General features: G+C 42.9%; 1 protein-coding gene across 4 annotated transcripts in view; it reads right to left on the bottom strand.

The window, feature by feature from the left end:
- Positions 1-20,462, bottom strand: part of PIP5K1C (phosphatidylinositol-4-phosphate 5-kinase type 1 gamma) — a 238,503-nt gene that overhangs the window by 141,141 nt on the left and 76,900 nt on the right. For 3 of the 4 annotated variants that reach the window (XM_075204822.1, XM_075204824.1, XM_075204825.1), the window contains exons 4-5: positions 7,290-7,420; positions 7,093-7,210 (exon numbers count right to left, since the gene is read on the bottom strand). In XM_075204822.1, the coding sequence (XP_075060923.1) occupies positions 7,093-7,210; positions 7,290-7,420 (249 nt within the window). Of the gene's footprint in view, positions 1-7,092; positions 7,211-7,289; positions 7,421-19,957; positions 20,080-20,462 lie in introns of all 4 variants that reach the window. The other variant, XM_075204823.1, reaches the window with a different exon arrangement.

Below are 20,462 nucleotides of genomic sequence, written 5' to 3'. Positions count from 1 at the left end.
CCAGCTACATACCTTCCATATGTGTCTCAAGAGACACAAAGGGTGGGAGGTGAGGAGACCCTGGTTGGTGATGAGTTTGGCAAGAGTACTGATACGCATGATTGTATGGAATACCTGAACCAGACCTTTACTGCAAGGCCCGACATACGTGACACCTACTTAGAAAATGTAGATTTTACGTTTTATACAGACGGGAGTTGTCATAGACAGACGGAGACGGGAGAACTATGTACTGGTTATGCTGTTGTAGACGTTCAGGACGTTGTAGAAGCTGGACCCTTTGGCCCACCTCACTCAGCTCAAGTGGCCAAACTAGTAGCATTAAGGAGAGCGTGTTAGTTGGCAAAGGGTAAGTCCGCTAATATATATACTGACTCTAGGTACGCCTTTGGGGTAGTGCATGATTTTGAGGACCCTTTGGTGTCTTAGAAACTTTACGACAGCAGCAGGCACGCCAGTCGCACACTCACAACACATAAAAGGACTTCTGACAGCGATACAGTTACCCAGGACAGTAGCCGTCATAAAATGTAAAGCCCATACCTCTGAAGAAGACCCGGTGTCATTGGGCAACAATAGGGCAGACGAAGCTGCTAAATGGGCAGCAGGGCAACCTATGACTGTATCGACCGAGAATATGATGGTTTGTCAGACACTAGACATGCAGAAATTAATTGAAATGCAAGATTTGTGTTCCCTGCAGGAAAAGGCGGTCTGGAAGGCGAAGGGATGTGGTCAAGACTCATCAGGACTCTGGAGAGATGGACAATGTAAGCCTGTAGCTCCCAGAACATACTATCCAAGCCTGGCTGAAGCAGCACACGGTCTGACTCACCTGGGTAAAGAAGGTATGTGCAAACTGGTGAGAGCATACTGGTTTGCACCTGGATTTTCCTCTCAGGCTGGTAAGAAGGCAATGTCATGTCTTACTTGTTTGAGGAAAAATGTTGGTAAAACAATACCAACTGAGCCATCCCATATCCCTCCTTCAGACGGACCTTTTCAGGTAATACAAATTGACTATATCCAATTACCCCTTTGCAGAAATCTAAAGTATGTGTTAGTATGTATTGATGTGATTTCCCGGTTGGGTAGAAACATATCCAGCAGCCACTAATACTGCTGTGTTCACTGCAAAGAAAATTGTTCAGGAATTTGTGTGTAGGTACGGTATCCTTAGAATCATAAAAAGTGATAGGGGTACCCACTTTACTTCTTCCAAAACATGTGTAAGCTCATGGGAATCAGTAGCAGACTTCACATCCCTTACCGACCACAAGACAGTGGTAAGGTGGAAAGAGTAAATGGTACTATGAAGAACAAGCTTGGTAATATAATGGCTGAAACTTAGTTGGCGTGGCCTGAAGCTTTGCCACTAGTCCTCCATAGCATCCGAACCACTCCCAGACCTCCTCTTAATCTGTCCCCCTTTGAGATACTGTTCGGCCGACAATCTCATTTGATCGTGAGTCCACAAGACGACTTGAAGTGTAATAAAGAAGTTACTGTGCAATATCTTCTAAAAATGAGCAGACAGCTAAAGCAACAACAACAAAAACTAAAAATGCTGTCACCTGGTATGCCAGAAACGAACTGTCATGATGTTGAACCTGGGGAATATGTTATGATCCGCAATTTCTTACGCTCAGGTTGATTAACAGACCGCTGGGAAGACCCGTACCAAGTGCTGCTGACCAGTACCACATCACTGGAGGTTGCAGAGAGAGACACTTGGGTCCATTCCACCCACTGCAGGAAAGTCAGTAACCCGGAGAAAGTGCGAGATACTGAGACTGACAACACAGATCTGTCACTGGTAACCCTGTTCCGGGAGACCTAAAGCCTGCAGTCAAGACACCTGAGCCAAAGATGTTGCCCCAAAACTATCTTCCCAGCGACGGAGTGGCGATTTTTGTTTTTCTTTTGTTCCAGGATTTTTCATGTTTTTACTTTTTAGGACACTATTTTTGTGAAGGAGGATAGAAGACAGAGGCAGGATCTGGTAGCGATACCGATAAGATGGATGTTGAGGAAAAGTTATTAGAATACCCAGAGCAGCCCATTATCAAGCTTGGTCCAGGGGTTATGAAAAGGTCTGCTAGTCTTGGAACTCGGAGACAGTGTGATGGGCTATTATCTAATGAATATTGTATCTCTAAGTACAATATAGTTGAAAAGCAAAGCATCCAGCGATGCCAGTCCACCAGTAATCTGAACGTGGGCGGGCATCCTCTGGAGGATTATCACTACTTAGTGGGTAAGGTTCTAAACCAAACTGAGTGCTGGGTGTGCTCTCATGTGCCTCAGGGGCAGCATAATATAGGACTAGTGCCGTTCCCACTAAACATCTCTGAGGTCCTCGAATTAAGGGGAGGGAGGTCCATAGAAAGGGAGTACAATAACACTAGGTCCCCTAGTCTGAAGCTTCGACAATACTCCTTAGACAGATCTTTACTATGCCTAAATATCTCACATGCAAAACGTCTGGAGAATTGGAAAGCTGACCTATCAGATCAGACAATGCCACACTCATTTTGGAGGGAGACTTACAAGGTCACCAATAGGCAGGAATGTTGATGGACACCATAAATTAGGACGTGTAACCAAACATAAGAAAGTATCTATTGGGAAAGACTCTATAGGTAATTGTAAGAATGTTATCCATGCTGACACGTGTCTTGAACAAATGGAGACACTAGGCATGGGTAGTTTTGTCAAAACCTTATGTGATATAATTAATGGACATACTGTTCCTTATGTTCTCCCAAATGATGTGTACTTTGTTTGTGGGAGAAAAGCTTATTCCTGGGTAACTCCGAGTTCCAAGGGTTTGTGTTTCTTAGGTAAACTGGTTCCTGAAATCATGACTATTACTCATGAAGAAATGGTTGGTATTCACAAGACTACATCCCCACCATACATACACACAGTATGAACACCGTGGCAAGAGAAATATGATTCCTGGTGAGGAACACATAGCTACAAAATTGATTAGTGAAACCTCTGGTTTTCAAGTTATGGTTGCTCTAGATCTCACTAGGACCGCTCTGAGAACTTTAAATTTTAAGTATATTCAAGACCTAGCTAAGTTGATAGACAATATCACCGAGATGTATGATGACACTTTCAGGTATACGGGAAGAGAGCTACAAGTGTATAAGAAGGAGTTGGTGCAACATAGGCTGGAACTGAATTATCTCACCTCTATTACTGGTGGATATTGTGTGACATTGGCCACCCAGTTTGGTGTCAAATGTTGCATGTACATCACCAATAATACAGATGACCCCAAGGAAGTTATAGACCGGAAGATGGATGAAATTCTGCAACTTATATGGGAATTTCGAAAGAACCATAATTCTTCGTTATATGAGGTCGGGGAAAAGGTGGCAGGTTGGTTCTCATGGTTGAACCCTGTAAAATGGTTCTCTGGTCTAGGGGAGTGGGTACAGGACATGGTTGCTAGTGTAGGTAAGCTCTTTCTCCTTATACTTGGTGTCATCAGAGTAATTGGTTTATGTGTCAAATGTGTTCCTACTGTGTTGAAATGTGAAAAGCCATCTTCTGAAGGAAACACTAAAAACGAGACTGAAATGGTGGTGAGAGATGCCGAGATCATGGTCTGTGAAGAAGTGTTATACAATCCTGAACTTGAAACAGTGATTTTGTGATAGTCTTTTACATTATCAAAGGGTGGAGCTGTTGAAATCAGCAAAATTGGTTAAAGTCATTTCAATTAATATCGAGCAAACTTGGTTGTCTTTGTCTGAAAATATTCGTAGAGCACGCTACGGCGTGGAAGGGCGTATCCAGCCGCAACACGTATTAATAACAGTTTTTACACTGTTACACGTGTTTGAACAAACACACACTTGTAATTAGTACACATTAATTGTAGTGGCAACACATAGTTATTTATTTCAAAATATAGTAGTATTTATGCTTAATATTATAAGTTATATGCATGTTAGTAAAACATAAGGTTCAGGTTATAGGAAATGTGTCATGTCTGGTATTGTTTTAATACCCTATTCATCAGCAGCTGCCCGGTTCATTTGCCAAAGAGATCGCACATTGCATACTCTAGTTATTGATGTTAGGGAATAAATGTTTAAGGTAATACTGACTATAAAATGCTAATAGACTAGTTAATACTGGAGTCTTGGCGGGAAAGTCGGAGCACATCTCCTGGAGAGATTACCCCCACCTTTGGATATTTTGGTTTGAACTGGCCTATGACCTGCAGTATACTGGACCTTCCTGAAGCCTGGACCAATAGAAGCAAGCCACACCATCTGCTTTGTTTTACTGTGTTTCTGACTGCATATAAGCAGGAGCTTTGGGCTTAGTGAGCAGTCTTCTTTGACCACAGACTTCAGACCTGAATGACTGTTCTCTGGATCCAGAACGCCTGCGATAAGTAATGGCTGTATTTTTTTTTTATTTTGCTTGAATTATTCTGCTACTTTTGGATAATAAATATTTGTGCGTTGGAACCACAAATCGAGATTCGACAATCGTTATTGGATAGCGACAGAAAGTGCATAACACTTCCTAGAAGCCTTATTGGACAAAGTGGACCCTTTGAGGGAAGGTATCCTTATCCTGGGGGGAGACCTCAATTGTTTGCTTCATCCTGTAATTGACGCTTCATCTGGGGCAGCTAGCTATTCAGGCAAACTCTACCGCAGGGTGAGACGCACCTTACACGAACAGCAGCTGGTTGACACATGGAGGTTTAAACATCCCACAGAATGAGACTACATCTTCTTCTCCCATCCACATAACATTTATTCCCGACTGGACTCATTTTTCCTATCACATAACTACTTAGCTTTGATAAGAGAAGTTACAATAGGTCAAGTCATCTGGTCTGACCATGCCATGGTTAATTTATCGCTTTCATTACCCGAGCTGGGTCACAGGCAATACACATGGAGGTTGAATGAACTTTTGATCCAAAATAACTATAACAAATCTCAAATCGAGCACTTGATGACTATATCCTACTTAATTACACTCCTGACATGTCCAAAATTTAATTATGGGAGGCACACAAATGTGTCATCTGGGGAAAATTGATACAATTAGGCGCATCCATGAAAAAACAAAAGATAGCCTATAGAGATTCGCTCCTGCAGAAAATCAAATCCCTTGAAATGAGACAGAAAGTTTCCAGAGAATCAGTTACTCTGACTGAGGTAGCGGAAGCAACAAAGGCTTTAAACAAATTAATGTCAGGTAAGATAGTTGGATTATCGTAAATGCCAAAACAAGTTCTATCGGTGGGGAGACAAACCAGGTAAACTTTTGGCCCGAGCCATGCGAACCCAAAGGACACAACTGTATATACCACACATTAAATCAGAAACTGGGAAATTAGGTGTTACCTCTTCTGATATAGCTAAGACATTTCACGCTTATTATTCTAAACTTTATAATCTTAACAGTAATTCACTTCCTGCAGATTGTTTAATTAAACAGGAACGCATAGTGAATTATCTTAAACAGATCAATTTCCCACACTAGACATAGAGACTATACAAACCCTGAAAGCACCTTTTTGAACTGAGGAATTGAAGAAGGCAATTAAAACGACACCCTCGGGGAAGAGTCCAGGTCCGGACGTTCTCACAATATCATACTATAAAACCTTCAAAACCAAATTGATCCCTCTCCCACTTCAGGCCTTCAATGTGATTTCCGCTCAATCTCACTTTTCACACCACTCTGTGGCAGCCCTTAACACAGTATTGCCCAAAGAAGGGAAAGATCCAGCACTATGCCCAAGCTATAGGCCCACATCTCTGCTTAATATGGACATAAAATTATATGCCAAGCTTAATGCCAACAGATTGAAACCACTTTTACCTAAGATTATCCACTCAGACCAGGTGGGGTTTGTACCAGGCCACGAGGCACGTGACAATACTACTTAAAATAATTGATTTGATTCAGTTTACCACTTCTACCAGTACCCCAACTGTTTTGCTATCCACGGATGCGGAAAAAGCGTTTGATAGAGTAGACTGGGACTTTATGCGGAGTATTCTTAGCCGCCTGGGTTTGGGACCAGTGGGGCTGGCCAGGATTCAAACGTTATACACTCATCAGACAGCTAGAATTAAGGTTAATGCAGATCAGAACCCGTTGACATAACAAATGGAACGAGAAAGGGCTGCCCCTTGTCTCCAATGATTTTCATTATTTGTATGGAGGCATTAGCATGGTCCATTAGAACAAATCCAGATATCTCGGGATTGCGGATGGGAAATAAAGAATTCAAATTGGCACTCTTCGAGGATGACCTCTTTGCTATTCTTACAAATCCTGTAGTCTCAATCCCTAATTTAATGTCGGAATTCCGCATTTTTGGAGAACTATCCAATTTTAAAGTAAATTATTCAAAGTCAGTGGCCCTTAATATTTCAACTGCACTTGACGTAGGTGACGGTCTGAAGCCGGCTTTTCTCTTTGTCTGGCACCCAACACATCTTAAATACTTGGGGGTGATTATAACTAAAGATAATTCACTGATAATTTCCTACCCATCACAGCAATCGTTCGTACCAACCTGAGAGACTGGCTCCAGAAGGACTTTTTCCTAATAGGTAGAGTCAATGTTGTAAAAATGAATTTGCTCCCCAACACTCCCCCCCCCCCCTGCTTTTCCCTCTTGTCTTTCCCTTTTAAATTTCTATCTCCCATCCTATAGAGTTGTTAAGTAATTATACACTTTCTTGGGTATGTTCACTTATACTCCTTCAGCTCTGTGAAGCAGAATGGGATGTTTATTTATTGCAAGAATTGCCTTGCGGACGCTGTAGAATTTGTGAATATTGCTCTGTAACAAAAAGCTAAAAAGTAATGTACCATTGTGTTCATATTGTTACATACCTATGTATACGCTGCTTTATTTTCAATAAAAATAGAATTTATAAAAAAAAAACTAGTTAAGCGAAAGTGGAAAGTAATAATTATGTTAAACAAAAAAAACACAACAACTTATAAGGTATTCCTATGATTTAAAAACTAACCAACTAAAAGTTTATTTCAGTCCTGTAGGCAGTACTTTTTAAGGGTCACACTCACCAGATAGTCATCTGGGCGAATCCCAAAAAGTTCTCGAAAATATCGGAAAGCCACAGGGGCATATGTCTTAAAACGGAAGTCTGGGTAATGATGGGCAGGGGTGAGATTACTGCCTTCACTGCAAGAAATGAGAGAAGTAAATTAGGTTAACGAGGAATATAGTGAATGACATCAAATGCCAAAGTCATTCTCCTCACCTAGGGAAAAAAATACTCTCTACTACATAGAAATCCTGCATCAGGACATCCCTCTCTGGCTTTGAGCTCAAGTTTCCCACGGTATATCCAATACCCAGTTGTATGGCACCTTTTAAGGTTGATGATGTTGTCTGTGGGAAAAATGAACAAAAAGTATTAGGGGGAGGGGGTGAAACATGAAATCCAGGGACAAAAACCAATGCCATTGTTAATCAAGTACTAAACAAAAAAGGTTACATGCAAAAATAGCGTATCTAGACGCACAGGTCTTAAAAAAAAAAAAAAAAAAAATATAGAACATTAAATACATGTTTTGCGAGAAGCCCAATGCCTATCACACTAATCCATACAGAGCTGCTTCGCTCTGACTGGTCACAGAGCACAGAGCCACTCTGTATTGGCTAGTAATGGTGCATCAATGTAGCTCATTGCAGTTAATGGTGCAATCCACACTCAATGTAGTTAGGGGTGTAACCTTGCTGGACTAGATGACATTAAGACACAGGGATCACATGCTGTGAGTGTGTGGGTGTCCCTGTTATAATATCACCAGCCCAGTCTGACATAACCTAGTGCTGGCAGCAGCTTTGTCACTACCAGCTTAGGCTATGAGCACTAAAGGCAGCACTTTGGGGTGGACAAAACTTACTTGAAACTTATTGTTTACAACACTACTAATATTTGCACCATCTCAAGCACCCTCAACAGACACACACACACACACACACACACACACACACCAGATTGTTGCTCAATGCTTTCAGCATCAGTTTGTGGTGTGCTCATTGAATTTCTCCAGATGGGAACAGTAAAATGCACACAATTAATGGCACTCTCCATTTTAGATATGAGAAAAGAGGTCTTTTAGTCAGATGTTTCAGTTTGTAACCAGACTTTTTTCAAGGACATACAAAGTGCAGCTGCAAAAACAACCAATTTATACCAGATTCCCATACTGCCAAATAGGCAACATCTAAGTGTAGATTTCTAAAACTTCTAAAAAAAAAAGTGGGGTGTTGTCCATAACAACGAATCAGATTCTAGATATCCTTTATTTAGTACAGTCTAGAACATGATTGATAGCTATGGGCAACACCTCCACTTTTCTTTTTTAGAAGTTTTAGTAAATTTACCCTGGGTGCTAATTACACAACATCTAACAAAACAAAACAAGTGGCATTCAAACAATTGAATCAGCTACTGTAAAGCGTGATGATGAAAATACTAGTGTAAAAGTATATCTATTATTGTAAATAAGAGAGAATATGAAACATTATTAACAACATCATCAGCTGGCTAACTCCTCCCATGGTAAAGCCTCCATGGTGCAACAAAACAACAATGAGACACACTGCTTCATCAGCCAGCTTCTAAATCCACTACAAACATTGTCTACCTCATCATATGCCCCTGTAATCTACAATATGTAGGTCACACCGAGAGAACCTTAAATGTAAGAATGCTAGAACACATAAATATAGAAAGAAAAAAAACAACTCAAAATCTAGTTGAACACTTTCAAACAGTGCACAATAGTAAAATCAACAGCTTTCAATTTGTAGAAAAAGACACAATCGAAAACCCCAAACGAAAAAGGTGACATACAGAGGACATTGTCAAAATTAGAGACTGTCAAAGATATTTTTGGATGAAGCCAATATATTAGCATGAAACATATATTTTATTTGATGTGGTATTTGTGATGGCAATTACATTTTCTGTGAGATAAGGTGAGGGATATATAAGCAGCAGTGGAAGAGATATTGATTAGGAACTATTGTTCTTTGAATTATCAGTGGACAAAAACATTCCAAGGTGCTTAAAACCCCAGGACGGACTTAGGAACTCAAAGGACCAAGGAACGCTTATATACTATCTCAGCCAATCATAATATGGAATTTGAATTGTAACACAACCTACTTTTCTTTCTCTTGTTAAAATGGTCTGCTTGTGCCTAGAAAGAAGAGTTTTAAATTTGAAGCTTGATGATAAATTTTATCACAGCGCCACATTTGTTTTGTTAAACAAACCTTTTTATGCCATTTCTAAAGTTATATACTATATAACTATATAAAGTTATATAGTAAAGAAATTCATTTATTGCTTTATCAAGTCTAAATGGATATACAAAACTGAAAACACTAACAACAAGCGACCTAAACATAGAAATAGACCTTTGGAGATTATAATAGAAATAATTAATCAACCACAAAAATACCTGTGACAGGATGGACCGTCTATGCCACACTGTCTGTTGCGTTGCTGGGGACCGGTTTGGCTTGCCTTGGCCCGTCCCTTTTTCTTTATCCCAATTGCGCCCTCTAACCGCAGTAGGAGGGGCTTAAGCTACTGCCACCACTGGACTCAACGGCATCCAGAACCGCGTCCTTCTGAGTAACTTGGGCTGCTAGTGTACCGCTTTGCTGGTACCCCTGACCTCTTGCCTGCAGATAAGGGTGGCTGTGGATGGTACCCCGGGCCTAGCACACTGGCCAGAACTGCAGGTAGCGTGCAAAGCATAGGTACTGGAAAGCTGGGTCCAAACCTCAGAACAGCCGGAAACGGATTAGATTTGCGTCTAATCTGTAGGTCACCGGAATTTCAGCAGGGAATAAGTTGTCAAGTAGGATCTTAAAGCAAATTATGTTTATTAGCTCAAGTGGCCTAATAAGGACAGTTCACACTGGTTTAAGGTACCAGTGATGAGAAGGTCAGATTGAACAGTAATGATACATTTCAGTACAAACCAGTGCTCTTTTTATACACAATCCGACACACGTCAACAGGGGTAAGCTAGCCACCTGACCCTTTGAACTGAAATATTTTGTTCAAAGGTTAACATCATTATGTAAAAACTTCCACACTTGGAGCTAACCCAATTTTATACTTTTAATAAAATTCACATCAATCTGTGAAATCATCAATCATATTGATCAGAGATTTCCTTTCACTTTAACCAGGCAGGATACAGGTAATGACTCCCTGCTGTGTATTCAAGTGTTGGTCATTCACAGATGACAAAGATCTAATTAACCTAATTGAGATTTCCTCTAGAAAGGTTAAAACAAAAAAGGAATTTCCTCCCTGGTCTCAGAAATAAATACATTTCCTCTACCAAAATAAACACAATCTAAAAATGCAAGTACATTTCTAATATGCAGTATCAAGAATCAGTACATTTTTAACACTGTGCTAATATTACAATAACTTATTTATAAGTGATCCAGCCACATTAGCCCATAACTGCATGACAATACTACCAACCCACCTCCCCAACATACTAACCCCGTATACCCCCCATCACCACCCCCCCTCCCACATCCAAAACATAAATAAAGAGAAGTAAAAATACATTAGAAACCCTACGCCTAACACTAATACTACACTAACACCACAATCCTAACTTGCACCTCCTACCAGGGCAGATTGGTAACTTAAAGTGACCCTGGAAAAAATTCTTGAAGTGGCCTCATGTGGGCAGGACCAAATCAACTGTAGGTGGGGCCAACATAAAAGTAGGCGGGATGCAAAACTACTGGAATTTGGTTGTAATAACATTTAGGAAAACCTAGATGTGATGACTTAATACACAGTGGATCATTTCTAGAGCAATGCAGGGAAAAGGCCCCCAGTCCTGTGTCATAAAAATACATGAATCCTTTTGCATGATCTGCGACTGGTTTATGCCTCTGTGCTCAAATTTGTTTATATGCCTACTAACACTTCCTTCTAATATTCTTTTCATAGAAACATATCTTACTTTGATTAATAAGTTTATCTATTATGAAAAATGTTGGCACAATCTTATCTGATCACTCTGCCAGAGCAGCATATGAGCACCTCTCCGCACTTTTGCATCTTACCCTGACATCCTGAGCTGCACACTACCAGTCAAATCAATTTCTTTTAATATTAAAAAATGTGTACTTGTTACGAGCCGCGGCGGTGCGCAGCCGCCGCGACTCTCCTACCTGCGTCCCGGTCGTCACTAGGGCGACCGGGATATCACTTCCGCCTGTGACCCGGCCATTGCCGGGGCAACGGAGGGACGCTTCAGCGCTGCGTCCCGGCAATGAGAAGCCGGGCGCATGCGCCCATCAATATTACTAGCCTGCGGGCTAATGAATTTAGATTCAGGGGGCTGGGTATTATCAGAGCCAGGCTCTGATTGGCTGTCCTCACTATTTAAGGCAATGAGGTCTGCTACCTCATTGCCGGTTATAGCCTCTGTGCTCCAGTCTGCTGACCTGCTTGTTCCTGTTCCTGTATCCTGATACTGCTACTGATTTCCCGTGTATGACCCCTGGCTTTGAATTGGACTTCGCTTGTGTTTCCTGTGACCCTGATCTTCGGCTTGTTTACCGTTCCTGCTATCTGCCTGTGACCCCTGACCTCAGCTTGTTTACCGATTCTGTTGTCTGCTGCCGGCCCTTGACCTCTGCGTGGACCTCACTCCGCTTGCCTGGGTTCTCCCCAACCGGTACACACTTCACGACCCTCTGTCAGTCTGCGGCCAGTCTGTCCCCACCATCAGGGGCTCCAGTGAACACCTGACTGGCAGAGTAGATTCCGGGTTGTGTTGTGCCGGCTGGAGGGGTTCCTAACATTATAACCGGCCACACTAAGACGAGGTTGTGATGGATGGAAGCGGATCCACACCGTCTCCAGCACAGGCTTTAGCAGCCCATGTTGAGTCCTTGTATCAGATGATCCAGGGATTGGCTGAGCGTCTGTCGGTTCAAGAAGAAGCCGCAAAAACTTCTCAAACCACTCCAAGTTCCTCCTGTGAACCAAAGATGAATTTGCCGGATCGCTTCTCTGGAAATAGATCTCTGTTCCGGAATTTCAGGGAAAGTTGCAAGCTCTATTTCCGGTTGAGACCCCGTTCCTCTGGTTCAGAGCAGCAAAGAGTCGGGATCATCATTTCCCTCCTACAAGGTGACCCCCAGTCCTGGGCTTTTTCTTTGCCGCAGACCAGTCCTGCCATGCAGTTCGTAGACTCTTTCTTTGAGGCATTGGGTCTACTGTATGATGACCCGGATCGAGTTGCCTCCGTGGAAGCTCATCTACGGGCTTTGAAACAAGGCCGGCGGTCGGCAGAAGAATACTGCGCGGAATTTCGTAGATGATCACCTGATAGCTGATGGAATGACCCTGCCTTACGCAGTCAGTTTCGTTTAGGCCTGACAGAACAAATCAAAGACTCTTTGGTGCAATAGCCGTCTCCTACCTCACTGGAGGATCTGATGCACCTCTCCATTAAAATTGACAGGAGAATTAAAGAGCGAAAAACTGAAAAAGAGGCATCTTCTCCTCCATCTGTTCTGATTCCTGTTTCCACGGATGATGAGGAGCCTATGCAATTAGGAGCATATCGTCTCTCTTCTGAGGAAAGAGACAGGAGACGTTCGCAAGGTTTATGTCTCTACTGTGGCATAAAAGGCCACTTCTCCCGTTCCTGCCCAAATAAGTCGGGAAAAGACCATGCCTAGGGAATGAGGGGAAAGTTCAACTAGGTCTGCAAATAATCTCCCCGAAAAATGCCGTATTAATCCCTGCACAGCTCACCTTCGGGCTCGCTCTGTGGACCTGTCGGCCTTCATTGATAGCGGAGCTGCAGGCAACTTCCTTGATATCGGGTTTGCCCGCTCTGCCGGAATTCCGATGGTAAAACTCAAATCTGCTATTACTGTCTGTGGCTTAGACGGAAGTCCGTTGCCTGGTGGCAAGATTTCCTGGGAGATCCCGCCACTACAGTTGGAGATCGGAGCTCTCCATTCTGAGTCAATCACCTTCTTCCTGATCGATTGTTCATCGGTTCCTTTGATCTTGGGCCACCCATGGCTTTCCTCTCATAATCCTGTCATAGACTGGGTAAAAGGAGAGATTATCCAGTGGAGTACTTATTGTAAACAGTCTTGTTTGTCACTGTCTCTGCGTATGATTCAGAATATTCCGGAGCGGCTTCCCTCACAGTATCATGAGTTCTGGGACATGTTCTCCAAGAAGGCTGCTGATACCTTACCGCCACGTCGTGACTTTGACTATGCCATCGAACTTATTCCTGGTTCCAAGTTACCTAAGGGGCGTTTCTATTCCCTTTCTGCTCCAGAAACAAAATCCATGCAGGAATATATCGATGAAAACCTGGAGAAAGGCTTTATCAGGCCATCTAAATCTCCCGTAGGAGCAGGATGCTTCTTTGTATCGAAAAAGGACGGAGGGTTAAGACCCTGTATTGACTACCAGGGATTGAATCTTATCACCGTCAAGAACACCTATCCCCTTCCGCTCATCTCAGTATTGTTTGATCAGTTAAGAGGGGCTACTGTCTTCACTAAAATCGACCTTCGTGGAGCGTATAATCTCATCCGTATCAAAGAAGGAGATGAGTGGAAGACGGCTTTCAATACGCACTCTGGCCACTACGAGTATCTGGTCATGCCGTTTGGCCTCAGCAATGCGCCTGCAGTGTTCCAGGACTTGATCAACGAGGTCCTCCGAGACTTCCTGGGTGGTTTTGTGGTCGTCTATTTAGATGATATCCTCATCTATTCCAAATCTTTACTTGCACATCAGACTCACGTCAAACAAGTCTTACGAAAATTGCGAGAAAGCCACCTCTACGCCAAGCTGGAAAAGTGTGAGTTTGAGGTGCAGAAGGTATCCTTTTTAGGTTACGTAATCTCTTCTGAGGGATTTTCTATGGATTCAACAAAAGTCCAGGCTATTGTGGATTGGGTACAACCCAACAATCTAAAGGCGGTACAGAGGTTTCTGGGCTTCTCCAATTATTATCGAAGGTTCATTTACAACTTTGCTGACATTGTGGCTACCATTGTCGCTTTGACCCGTAAAGGAATGGACCCAACTAATTGGTCGTTTCAAGCAGTAGCCTCATTCAAAAGTCTGAAAAAGGCCTTTATCTCAGCTGAGGTCCTTAAACATCCAGATCCAGATAAAGCATTTGTTCTTGAGGTTGATGCCTCGGACGTCGGGGCCGGCGCCATCCCATCACAGAAGGATCTTCATACTAATCGTCTACACTCATGTGCCTATTTCTCCCGACAGTTCTCTTCAGCAGAAGCCAACTACGACGTCGGTAATAGAGAACTATTGGCCATCAAGTGGGCCTTCGAGGAGTGGCGGCATTGGTTGGAGGGTGCTTCGCATCAGATCTCTGTCATTACCGACCACAAGAACTTGCAATATATACAGTCAGCCAAGCGTTTAAACCCTAGACAGGCCCGCTGGGCATTATTTTTTACCCGGTTTAATTTCCTGATCACCTACAGACCAGGTTACAAGAATGTCCGGGCAGATGCTCTGTCCAGGAGTTTCATGGCACACCATGTTCCAGTTACTAACCCGGAGCCTATTATTCCTCCTTCCGTAATCCATGCTGGGTTAACCCAAGATCTGAGTGTCACACTTCAGAGATTCCAGAGATTAGCCCCAGATGCTACTCCGGAGCAATGACTTTTTGTTCCAGTCCACTTAAGAATGACGGTTCTTGCGGAAGCACATTGCAGTAGGGCTGCTGGGCACCCTGGAATTTACAAGACGCTAGAAATCCTTTCCCGCACGGTCTGGTGGCCATCCATGTCTGCCGACGTCAAGAGTCATGTCCTCTCATGTGAGATTTGTGCTAGAAACAAAGTTCCTAGGATCCGTCCACTAGGCCAATTAGTTCCTTTGGCCCCTCCTGCGAAACCATGGACTCACTTGTCTATGGACTTTGTAGTGGATTTACCACCTTCTGCAGGACACAACACGATTTGGGTCGTGGTAGACCGGTTCAGCAAAATGTCACATTTCATTCCGTTAACCAAACTGCCTTCCGCTCGGGATTTGGCTCTCTTATTCATTCAACATATTTTCAGGCTCCATGGACTCCCTACTGACATCGTCTCTGATCGGGGTTCTCAGTTTATAGCGCAATTCTGGAGAGCCTTCTGTACCCTTCTCGGAATCAAGGTCAGTTTATCATCCGCCTACCACCCTCAGTCAAATGGTCAAACTGAAAGGGTTAACCAGTCCCTAGAAAAGTTTTTACGATGCTACACATCGGAGTTCCACGATAATTGGTCTTCCTTGTCACCCTGGGCGGAATTTGCCTGTAATAATTCCTGTCACTCAGCTACTAAAATCTCTCCATTCTTCGGCAATTATGGTTTTCACCCCAGATCTAACTCCCTGTATTCACTCCAGTCCGTTGGTTTCCAGGAGATCCGCTCCACTGCAAGAGATCTCAGAGTCATCTGGAAGAAAGTTCACTCATCATTGAGACAAGCCTCACTTGTGGCAAAAAAAAATTCGGACAGACATCGTACCACCTGCTCCCTTAAGGTTGGCCAGAAAGTGTAGCTGTCTACAAAAAATATCAGGCTCAGACAGCCTTGCAAGAAGTTGGGCCCTAAGTTCATTGGACCATTCTCCATTATCAATAAAGTTAATTCCGTAGCATTCAGGTTAAAAATTCCGGTTTCGTTAAGGATCCCCAACACATTTCATTGTTCATTGTTGAAGCCTGTACTGTATCCGAGCCAATCTCCAAGTGTGCCCGGGAGAAATTCGAATGGACCACAGAGATATGTGGTCCAAAGGATCCTGGATTCCAAAAGAGTGCAAGGGCAGGTGCACTTCCTGGTACAGTGGAGGAACCGCGGGTTAGAAGAGCGGTATTGGGTTCCGCGGAGACAACTCCATGCCCCTAAGCAATTAAAGGAGTTTTTCAAGAGATTCCCAAGATAACCTGGGTGTCGGGGTCCCTCGACCCCTCCTCAAGGGGGGGGGTACTGTTACGAACCGCGGCGGTGCCCAGCCGCGGCGACTCTCCTAACTGCGTCCCGGCCGTCGCTATGGCGACCGGGACGTCACTTCCGCTTGTGACCCGGCCGATGCCGGGGCAACGGAGGGACGCTTCAGAGCTGCGTCCCGGCAATGAGAAGCCGGGCGCATGCGCCCATCAATATTACTAGCCTGCGGGCTAATGAATTTAGATTCAGGGGGCTGGGTATTATCAGAGCCAGGCTCTGATTGGCTGTCCTCACTATTTAAGGCAATGAGGTCTGCTACCCCATTGCCGGTTATAGCCTCTGTGCTCCAGTCTGCTGACCTGCTTGTTCCTGTTCCTGTATCCTGATACTGCTACTGATTTCCAGTGTATGACCCCTGGCTTTGAATTGGACTTCGCTTGTGTTTCCTGTAACCCTGATCTTCGGCTTGTTTACCGTTCCTGCTATCTGCCTGTGACCCCTGACCTCAGCTTGTTTACCGATTCTGTTGTCTGCTGCCGGCCCTTGACCTCTGCGTGGACCTCACTCCGCTTGCTTGGGTTCTCCCCAACCGGTACACACTTCACGACCCTCTGTCAGTCTGCGGCCAGTCTGTCCCCACCATCAGGGGCTCCAGTGAACACCTGACTGGCAGAGTAGATTCCGGGTTGTGTTGTGCTGGCTGGAGGGGTTCCTAACAGTACTGAGCGTTTCAAAAAATGCATTAAAAATAATCCTTTTGATAAATGGCTATCTAGTGCAATCACCACAAAGGCGAAATGCTTCAAGCACCTGCAAGAAAACACTTCTTTTGTAACAATTGTGTATGAGCCCTAAATGTGCCCAGTGATTGGTGGTGGTTTGAATTAACAATAGTGCAGGGAGGGTTTGCAGACAAAAGTATAAGTGAAGGGGAGAGGTACTACAAGGGTTTGCTGGTGATATACTAAGTGCAAAGTAGGCATGATTAATGATATTGCCCTTCCTTTCCCAAGATGCCACTAAATGTCTTATTCACTCTCTGATCATCTCCTTCTTGGATTACTGCAACCTCCTCCTTACTGGCCTCCCCCACTCTCACCTCGCTCCCCTTCGATCTGTACTTAACGCAGCCGCTAGGCTCATCTTCCTTTCTCGCCGCTCCTCTTCTGTCTCCCCCTCTACCAATCCCTTCACTGGCTCCCCTTTCCCTTCAGAATCCTGTTCAAGCTCCTCACTCTTGCATACAAGGCCCTCGCCAACTCCACTGCACCCTACATTTCCTCCCTCCTCTCAACTCATGCTCCATCCCGCCCTCTCTGATCGGCCAATAACTGTCGCCTCTCTTCCCCCCTGATCACTTCCTCCCACGCGCGTATCCAAGACTTCACCCGCGCTGCCCCCCTCCACTGGAACAAGCTCCGTCACTACCATCAGAACTTCCCCTAATCTGTCCAGTTTCAAACGGGCTTTAAAAACCCACCTTTTTCTTAAAGCTTTCCAGTCTCCCACTTAACTGCCTACCTTTTCTTCCGACTCTTCCACTTCATTCCCCTTCCCTTATCCTTATCCTCCGTTCCTCCTTCTCTCCCCCGTGTCTCGCTGTCAGTCTACCCCACCCCTTAGATTGTACGCTCCTTTGAGCAGGGTCTTCTCTCCTCCTGTCTCCACCACTTTTAACTCTGCTCACCAGCTGCCTAGCCTTCCTCCTCGATGACTCCCTTCCCCCGTCCCCTCTAGCTCCCTCTTCCCCCTGGGGGTCTCCCTCTTTTCCGTGCCCTCCTTCCTAGGTGCCGCTGTTGGCGGACCTACCCCTCTCCCCTTCCCCACCTTTCTAGCTGTGCCCTGAGCTCACTGAGTTACTGTGATTATTGTTTCTATTATTTATGTTTCATTTTAGAATATATGAAAAGATTCAGTTACAATTTAATTAGCACACTGACTAGGAACAAATCCTCCCCCCCACCTGGGACTATGGGTTGTAACCAGATAAACAGGTTTTGGAACATTGGTCAGTAATTAGCTTATGAATGCTGTGAGCAATTCCTGTAGCCAGGTTCTAAATTCCACCCACAACAAAGGTTTCTACTGTACACAGAGAAATAATCTCTCTTCATTCATGCTTGGTGCTCGGACGGGGAGGACATGCGGCAATTACTCCTAGGTGAACAGGCCCTAGGCCTTGGCTAGTGTGAATGATGGAGCTTGAATGTAGTAAAAGGTGAGTGAGTATGGATACATGAGAATGAATGATTATTTGTTGTAAGTGATATGAAAGTTTAAGTGAGAATGAAAGTTTGAATACAGATGAAATGGAGACGTTTGTGCTATGCATGGTTCTTTGTTGGTTAAGCTTTGGTCATGGAGGCATTTGTGTTATACATAGTCCTGTGTGGTTTTGTGTAGGTTTCAGGTAGTAAGTTTGCTTTATGCAGTTTAATGTACATGCATAGAAAGTGATGGATTAGGAAGTGATCAGATCGTTAAATATAACATTTTGTATTGGTGTTATCCAGTGTGGTTTTGTGTTGGTTTCAGAAAGTGATCAGATTGTTTTGTTGGCTGTGTTGGTTTATAGGGAAAGTAGTGCGGATGGATGTAGTATGTGGTTGAAATACCATGTGTTAAAATTGGCCAGTGGACATTGTGTGTTAACTGCTGAATGAAGAGCTATTTGTGGTGGATTGGCTAATATTGCTTGTAATGAGTAATGGGTCTGTACTGACTTCACATTGTTAGTAAGTGAGGCCTTGTGAGTCAACATGTGTTTGTAACAAAGCATGGCAAGTCAGCCATTTTGGATGGTGACTACATTGTATGAAGAAGTTTCATTATGGACTTTGAGTGAGATGAATGGAGTGAGTGTATCTGTATCTGTATGGATTCTCCTCTTCACTACACAATGCATACACACACACACACACACACACCTTTAGACAATAGTTAGTCAAAACACACACACAATTACATATATATCTATATTAATAAGTGTTATATATGGCACAAAATCTATACTTTGTGTACAATATTGTTACGCTGTTTATTGTTCTATAATATAATACAACACACTTTAAATGAATTTATATCTTATCATGGTTATTCTTGAAGCTTGTCGATTTAAGGGAATATAAGAATGATATTTCTTGGGTTAATTTAGAAATACCTTTCACGAGGAGTTGGTTGACGGTAATAGTCATATATATAACGGTATTAAATGGTCATACATACATTTGCCAGATTATTAAGGAGATTGAAACCCAAAAGGAGGGAAAAACCCTTTTACATATATTTATCTTCTTCTTTTAACCAATTTCATTATCTTACTCTTACTATCTGTGTTACCTATTTTCTTACTTCACCCACAGCACCTTAAACTACTTTCTTCCTATTCTCTCCTATTGCACTGTACCTGTAAATTATATCACATCGGCTCTATCACTATACCATTATACCCACCCTTCCACCTGCTCTACCTACTTTATATAGACCTCATCCTACCTGTATACCACATCTATTAAAATCTATCCCTATATGTCCTACTTCTTCCTCCCAACACTACCATGCTTTCAATCACCTTTTTCACCATTTTCATTATCTTGCTCATCCTCTATATACCTATTTTCTTATCTTTACCTACAGCACTCTGGAGTACCCACTCCTACCCGATACACTTCTGCCCTCATATCTTGCTTTACAATAGATGGTTGTAATAAGCCCAAAACACTTACAAAGTCTTCTGAAGTAAATAATACATGCTTGTACATGTTTGCACAAGAATGCAATCATTTTTACTCCAAATTACATGCTCCTAATATGGCAAAGAAGTTTCTAACAAACATTGAATATCTTGAGATATAGAAACAACATACACCAACACTGTTATAAATGGTTGCATTGTAAATCTCACTTCACCTTATTTAGCCTGACCTTTCTCATTGTTCTTTAAACCTAAAAGGAAATAATTTTGTCCTTCTGCCACTAAAAGAATACATCTGTTCAGACCATGTTAACCTTTGACCACTTCCAGCTGAATTCTGAGGAGAACAGAATTGGACACATAAAATATAACAATACTGTATTGCCTAATTGATACAATATTAGCCATAAACAGTTAATATTGTGTCAATAAGGTTGGCTTCCACAACAGTTGCACAATTTGTATGCCTCTTTTGTTTTTAGATGTTGTGCAATTAATTGACATAATGTGTCGCAATATGGGAAACGGGCATAAAAAGTTTATTGTCAAAGCTATATTTTGTATGTCCTTGAAAAGGGTCTGGTTACAGATCGAATGGCTGGATTATAAGATACATTGTTTTCAAATGTAACTTAAAGAGTGACATTAACTAATATATATATATATATATATATATATATATATGTATATATATATATATATATATATATATATATATAT

This window comes from Mixophyes fleayi, chromosome 1, assembly GCF_038048845.1.
Source record: "Mixophyes fleayi isolate aMixFle1 chromosome 1, aMixFle1.hap1, whole genome shotgun sequence".
In the NCBI taxonomy this organism is placed as follows: domain Eukaryota; kingdom Metazoa; phylum Chordata; class Amphibia; order Anura; family Limnodynastidae; genus Mixophyes; species Mixophyes fleayi.
This window is presented reverse-complemented; position numbering and strand designations above follow the sequence as displayed.